The 7,500-nt window shown below is 41.9% G+C and overlaps 1 protein-coding gene across 8 annotated transcripts in view; it reads right to left on the bottom strand.

Annotated features, from left to right (window-relative positions):
- Positions 1–7,500, bottom strand: part of lft (Limb expression 1 family member lowfat) — a 182,037-nt gene that overhangs the window by 512 nt on the left and 174,025 nt on the right. For 5 of the 8 annotated variants that reach the window (XM_086553604.1, XM_086553605.1, XM_086553607.1 and 2 more), the window contains 3 exons: positions 6,188–6,351; positions 5,317–5,457; positions 1–4,321 (listed from right to left, as the gene is read on the bottom strand). The exon at positions 1–4,321 is cut by the window's left edge and continues 512 nt beyond it. In XM_086553604.1, the coding sequence (XP_086409730.1) occupies positions 3,881–4,321; positions 5,317–5,457; positions 6,188–6,351 (746 nt within the window). In that variant the 3' untranslated portion in view covers positions 1–3,880. The remainder of the gene's footprint in view (positions 4,322–5,316; positions 5,458–6,187; positions 6,352–7,500) is intronic. The other 3 variants (XM_086553606.1, XM_086553608.1, XM_086553610.1) reach the window with 1 other exon arrangement.

The following is a 7,500-nucleotide window of genomic DNA, read 5'->3' as shown; positions in this document are numbered from 1 at the left end:
AGCTGCGGCCACCGAAATAATATTAGCCAATACAAAGTGCGATGGGATCCTGGTCCATCAAGCCAGACTGCGTGATGGTTACTAAACACTTATCATCTTTGACCACATTTCATCAGTGTAGAAGAAAAACGAAAGGGCAAGTCGTGGGAAAATAGATTTCAATAATCGTTAGCTATTATCTTTATTTGCGCACTATCAACCAAATACTAACACCTAGATAAACCACAATGATAATAATATCTAGAATAACTCGACATTCTGCATCAGTCATATATATAGTATAAATAACTTATAAAGAATGTGAACTGTAAGGGATGATAAGAATTTATCAGGAAGAAGTGGCCATATTTTACATATAAAGACGCTGATTTCTTTTCTTTCTTTTTTGGTATTGAACATTTCCGGGTCTGATTTTCGAAGGTTGAACTAGGGAGTGATACCTACTTCCTTTGAGAATCCTTTGAGAAATTTTAGGGGGAACATAATCCTCCAGCATCACAGTATATCTTATAATGTAAACCATTGGCCAAGCACACTAGTATTAGAACCTATTGGACATTGAAGTTAAAATGGAAGACGGTCTATTACTCCCACTCAAATGTTAGTTGTTTAATAACACTTTCCTCATTAAGATCTGCTGCATGAAGTTTTATTTTTTTTAAACTTAAGATAATTAAAATATACTAATTAGGATTATCGTCAATATAATCATAAATATGAGACAAATTACAATACCAGACTAGCATTGATAACTAAAAAAAAAGACGAAAAAACAACTGAAAGAGAACATTTAAAAAAATCAAACAGATTCTTCACATAATGTAGCAAAAGATGGTCACCATTTTGCCTCGAGGGGAAAGGGTTAACAGCAAAAAAAGAGGCTTGTCACTGGAAGATTTGTAACTGAAGATTTACGGACCTCTGATTATGTACTGGAACTATCGTTTGTTTTAGAAGACTGCAATCGTTTAAGAATGAAGTGCCATGAAGAAATGTGTGCATTACTACTATTACTTTTATTTTATTCTAATCCAGTCCACTCATGCTTCGAGACTGAAGTTAGCATCATACTTCATGGGTTTGTTATATATATATTTTTTTTTTAGAGATCAGTAACGCTTCAGGAATATCCAATCCGTCCTGTCACGTGGGTATAAATCTTCCACTTTACAAAGCAGTATAAAAACATTATGGTTTCTTCACTTTTATTTTTCAATTAGTTTGGGCCATACACAGTCTTTCACAATCACAAGTTACATATTTTGTCTAACACATCTTCCTCGCCTAACTTCTCTCATTCTAAGCCCAGTGTCTGATAGCAAAACTGTCGACAGAAGGAATGTCTTAGGGTCCTCCACCAGCCTGGAGTTACTAGAGTGTTGCATTATTTCTTTCCTCTATTTTTTTTTTGGCACTGGAAAATTCTTTAAGCAAAGTATATAGCCAAAAACTTGGCACTGGGATTGGCACAGATTATTTGGCACTGAGGCTTGGTCACAGCAACTGCAAAAAAAAAACACTATTGATATGGACTTTGATGAGTGGGAAATCATTCAGTTTTTTCCTGATTATTGTAAAGAAAATTCCTGTTTGCATCTTCATCTCTCCAGGCCAGTATGCTCAACAAACACCATTGCACAAACACTTCATTCATATTGCACAGTCTGTAGCCACAAGGTGCATTGCACTCTCAGACTTGCTAAAGATCTAAATCAACAAACATAAAAAAGAAATCAGTTCACACTACAATTACATATATATAAAAAATCATGGGAATGTAAAGCATTGGGAGAACTTACATTACGTTACGTACGAGACATCACAAACTATGAGAAAAGAAGTAAGTTTACAAGGTGCCACTTGCCTCTCATATCACTTAGGGAGAGAACAATAGTACTTTATATTCAAGTAGCATCACATACAGATGTGCACAACTCTCCAAGAACTGCGACAACAGTGCTTGTTACGTACTGTTGCCATGCAAGTGGGACAGTGGTATCCAACAGACCTTTTATAATGATCTAATATCGATATATTTTGTGTCTCTTAAATTCCTACATTAGGTCAGAGAAGAAGAATTTCTTCATTCGTTTGTTTTATTGTCAGCCACATTTATTTTGGGGTTTTGCAGAAGTATCATAGTGAAGAGTAGGTGTCAAGCAACTAGAGCATAGGCACCCCATCTGTTAATGCAGTAAAAAGTTATAAAATACCAATATCTTCCCAAGCAAAACTGTACGTAAGAAGCAAACTGCGTCGAAGTTAGAGAGGCTACACAATTTTTTTTTTCATTCTAAATAAAAAAAAACGTCAGCACATAACGCATCAGTCTCCTAACACGTTTCAGCAAATGAGATCTTGTACAGTTTGCCAAATCCTGGTGCTTGCTGCAGAGACTGGAGGCACTGTCGTGGGGTGTGACTGCTGATTTATGCTGATGTTGCGCCTGGTGCTACGCTGCTCTCGTTGCTGTTACTATTGAAGTTTTACAACTCGAGTCACTGTGACGATTTGTTGGACACCACCACCTGTATGTAGCGCCATCAGCACGCGCTGCACTGACATAAGAGGGTGCTCGGTGGTATTGTTAAAAGCGTGGTGCAAGAGTTTCATTACTGTAGAGGTTGTCTACCAAGCCAGGGACTTGTCATGCATGCCTTCATGTTATACACCGTACTTCTTGCCTACAATTCTATCACTAGCTTTCTACACTTGCTCTAGCCCTCGCAAATCACTGACCCTTCCATCCAAAGAAAATAATCAGTGTCATACAAGATGTCAATCCTCCAAGGTTATGAAAGTAAGACCTTCAAGGGTATCACAACTAGTGCCTAGAAGAGGGAGGTCGTGCAAACATGGGCATTCAAGCAGTTCCTGGCATGAACATCTTTCTACTATGTGTGAGGAGCAGAAACTGGTTAGTGAATGTGCTCAGCATAGTCTCTGCGCAGTAACCAGTACCTGGCTCGACCAAACAGCGTAGTGACCTCCTAAGGTTCACCCTCGGACATCACCTTCTAGGAAAAGAGTCCAACAAGGGAAAATTCCGCCACATTCTTAAGTAAACTCATGGGACTGATGATTGCCCAGAAGCAACCTTCCATGCTAAGTACAGACTCCAAAAAAGGTGTTTCATCACTGGCAACTTCTTAAGGGTAACTTCCAAAGAAAGGCTCCTTAGGGTAATTTTAACAGTAAGGGTACCTGTTCGTTGATGTTCTCAAGTACCGAAGCCTCCCAAGGGTGACATACAAAGGACAACTTCTCTGTTCACTTCAGAACTTCACAAGAGACTCACCAGTGACAGCTTCTTAAAGTAACTTTCAAAGGGTATAGTGTCCACTTATATCTGATATCCTTAATAATCAGTCCTCAGAGGACTTCCCGCAAAGCGGATTTTCAAGAAGCGCTTTGCATGTGCAAGATCTCCCGAGCTAACGAGCTATGTTCTCCTTGAAGAGTCCTGCAATGCATCTGCTCCAAGAAAATCCTTCGCGGACTTCTGACCTCCTCACTGATGATTCAGAAGAAGCAACTGCCGAGGACTGATTGATTGGAATGATCCCCATAGGAAGAACTCAGGATGACCTGAGGGTGACCTCTTAAGGCGACCTCCCAAGGGCAACATCCTGGGGGTGCGTATTTTAATGTGGGGCTCACCGGTGCATCCCACAAAAGCTTAACATTATTATAATTACATAATAAAATTCTTTGGAATGATTATTTACATTATATACAAACACACACACAAGAAAACAGTACAAAACATAATCTTTACAACAATAAAAAGTAAATTAGCTTTGATTTTGCAGAGATGAAAGCATAAACCTCTACACCTTGGTGCTAATATCACGGTAGCGCCTGTGCCCGAACCCGCCCATTATGGGTCCAGTGGCGAAGGTGACAGCTGCGAGCACGCTAGCATTAAAATATCCTTCTTCTCCTTGGGGAAGCGGAGCTCTCGGCCCGCCAAGCGAGCTGCCTCGAGCTCGCGTTCGCTCTGGCCGAGCTCGCGGGAGATGACGCCGGGATTCTCCTGCTCGCGGGCGATCCAGTCCAGCGCCATCTGCGAGCGCATGTCGTCGTCGAGCGCGCGGTGCGAGTAGTGGGCCACCACCTCCTGCCTAGAGCACTGCCTCTCCCGCATGGCCTTCAGGGAGCCGTTCCAGTGTAGGAGCTGGAACACGGTCATCAGCTCCTGGAACTCGAGCATCGTGCGCCCCTTGTTGGTCTCGAGCATGAAGCGGAAAGCGCCGATCCCCGTGCTTGGGTTGTCGGCCTCGTCGGGGTCACCCTGGGGGAGGGACAAGTCAGCTACGTGCTGGAAAGAAAAATAGACCTTTCGTCCCTCTCAGTCTTTGATGGCCCTACATGTCAAAATAAGCAATGACTCTTTCTTATTCTTGATTTGCTAAGAAATTGAATTGTGAGGCTCATGTTTGGGTTTAGGTTTGAGTTGTCGTTCCATTATATGTGACACTGAGATGAATATGAAGGAGTTTTATGCCAAGATCTTTTAATCAAAACAGTATTTAACAGAAAAGTAACATATGTTTACTAAACTGTTTCTAAGCTGAACTCGGTACACACTTACCATGCAATTTATTATCTTATATTTATCAGCAACACAACAGAGCCTAGCATACTCCTAAAGCGGATTCCACAACCATACAGCTTTTACATAAACCTCTCTCTGTAGTTTCTCCCACGCCTAGAAATATCTACGCAATTTCACCCCAAGTAAATATGACTATCAATTTACGTATTTTCCATAAACTATGGCCGATTCCTTATTTTAGAAGATCGATTAATCTACCTACTCCATCAGACTACAATGTGTTTTTTTATCCTACACACAATCCCTGACAATCCTCTCAGCTAGTCCTACCTTCCAGGTGGGCTCAGTTTTCAAAGTAGCTTTATCACTGTAGTTGATTTCGTGCCCTAGCAGGTCCTACTTCCCAGCTGGTATTGCCCCACTTCCCACCTAGCTCCATCCCCATATTCAACCTTATCTCCTGCACCCTATCATGCATATGGCACCATTCCCAATTAGTATCACGGGCAGCTTGTACCATTCCCAACTGGTACCACACTCTAGCTAGTAACTAATACCCTTCATAACTAGTACCATTCTCAGCTGATACAGCCCTCCAGCTAGTGCTATTCCCAACTAGTAGGTACCATCCCCAGCTGGTACTATCCCAGACTAGTATCACTCCCAGCTACTGCCATCCCTTGCTGGTACCATTGACAACTAGTACCATCCCCAAGTGCTAGCATCCCCGGGCGGCACCCTTCCCAGCTGGCTCTTACCTTGAACTGTGCCCGAGCGTCGGCCACGGCCTTCTCGATGAACTCGTCGGAGATCCTGCGGGACGGGTGCTCGTTGAACACGGAGTTCATCAGCGCAATCTTGGCGGCACTGCGTCTGGCTTCGGCCTTGGTTGGGCAGTTCTGGAAGAGACCGGAAAACTCGCTCAAGCTCAACCAAACACTACGACGGGAAAGGCTGGGAATTTATGAAATGAAACACTGCCAAAATGAGAAAGGATATCGCTAAAAAAACGTGAAAATTAGAGGATCAAGGCTCAAAAAGAGACTTTACTGCATTGTTGCAACAATTTGATGCAGGTTTGTATGGTCAACAACTCTTTAGTATATCTATCCTTTTTAATTTTATTTGTCTGATTTACATTAAATATGATTGATTACAACAGGCAACGCTGAATATATGAAACGTTAATGGTGGGAGAAACTGTACTTAGCTTGTGATTAAGCAGGTAATTGTTTTGGTAAGGAAATACTGTAGCTGTACATTTACTGAAATAATGACCGCATACCAAGGCAGGATAATTGCGCGTATGTGCAAAACGAGATGGAAGATGTGATGGCTCTTAAACTTCTTAATTGCCTTGGGATTAAAAGAATAATTACCATTAAGGGAACAACCATTATTTGCCACACCAAAATATCCCCATGCAACTGCTAATTCCCTCCCCAAAATACCCCATTACTATTGTAACTAATCACAAATTATCCAGTTACAAAGCCCCACAGAAAGTCCAATTATCAATCACCCGCCTCCCCTCCCCCTCCCCCCTCCCCCTCATCCCTCCAAAGCCCCCCCCACCCCTTCCCCTCCCACCCTCCCTCCCCCGCCAGCACTACCCCCGCGACGACTCACCTGGAAGGACCCGAAGCACGACCCCCCGGGGAGGGTGACGTAACACACATAGGGCGGGGAAGAGGAAGGCACGGACTCGTAGATGACCAGGGCGCCGTTCTTCAGCTCCGCCCCGCGCTGGGCTTTCATCTGCCAGAACTCCTGCAGCGCCTCCACCACGTTCACTGCAACACAGGTTGGAGCATTAATGGGATTCTAGTCGTTGGGGCGTGGGAGGGAGAGCTCGGGGGAGAAAAAAAGGAGAGAAGAAAAGGAGATGGGCAAAGGTAAACAGAGATACAGATAGATAAAGATAGACAGAGATAGGTAGATTTTATATATATATATATATACATACAGAAATACACACACACACGCATATATATATATATATATATATATATATATATATATGTATATATATATACATATATATATACATATATATACACACATATATATACATATTTACATACATATCAATATCCATATACATATGCCTATATATATATATGAATATACATATGCATATATATATATATATATATATATATATATATATATATATATATATACATACATATATACATATACATATACATATACACACACATATATATATATATACATATACACATATACATATATACATGTAAGTCTATATATTTATATATATATATATATATATAGAGAGAGAGAGAGAGAGAGAGAAAGAGAAAGAGAAAGAGAAAGAGAAAGAGAAAGAGAAAGAGAAAGAGAAAGAGAAAGAGAAAGAGAAAGAGAAAGAGAAAGATAGAGAGAGAGAGAGATGGAGAAGAAGGGGAGAGGGGAGGGGGGAAGGGGAGGGGAGGGGAGGGGGAAAGGGGGAGGGGGAAGGGGAGAGGGAGAGAGATGGGAGGAGAGAGAGAGGTAGAAAGAGGGAAAGAGAAGCTGGTACACAAAAGCCACGAAGAGAAGGGGCACGAGAGAACAACGAATAAGAGAGAGAAAAAACAAAATTACAACAAATCCAAAAAAAAAAAACACCAACAGAAAACCAAGGACCAACCTCAACACGAGGAACATCAAGAAACCAATCCAATTATCTGGCACCGACATTTAAATAACGACACAAGACAACGCGAGCACAAGGGGAGAGAGCGCGAACCGAGGCGACCCGTGTAGCCCCATGTTACCTGCCACAGTAATCTGTCCGAGCCAGGTAGCTGTCATGGCTACACAGGTCAGGTGGTGACAATATGACCTGTCGGGACCTGACACTCCTTCCAGCCCTTGCTACTCCAGACAGGCTAATTAGGCGTTTGTTTGTTTGTTTGTTTGTATTTGAATATAAG

The sequence above is a fragment of the Penaeus japonicus genome, unplaced genomic scaffold (genome assembly GCF_977035675.1).
Source record: "Penaeus japonicus unplaced genomic scaffold, GWHDUDI00000001_assembly GWHDUDI00000028, whole genome shotgun sequence".
In the NCBI taxonomy this organism is placed as follows: domain Eukaryota; kingdom Metazoa; phylum Arthropoda; class Malacostraca; order Decapoda; family Penaeidae; genus Penaeus; species Penaeus japonicus.
The sequence above is the reverse complement of the archived record's forward strand: the minus strand, read 5'-3'. Positions and strand labels throughout refer to the sequence as shown.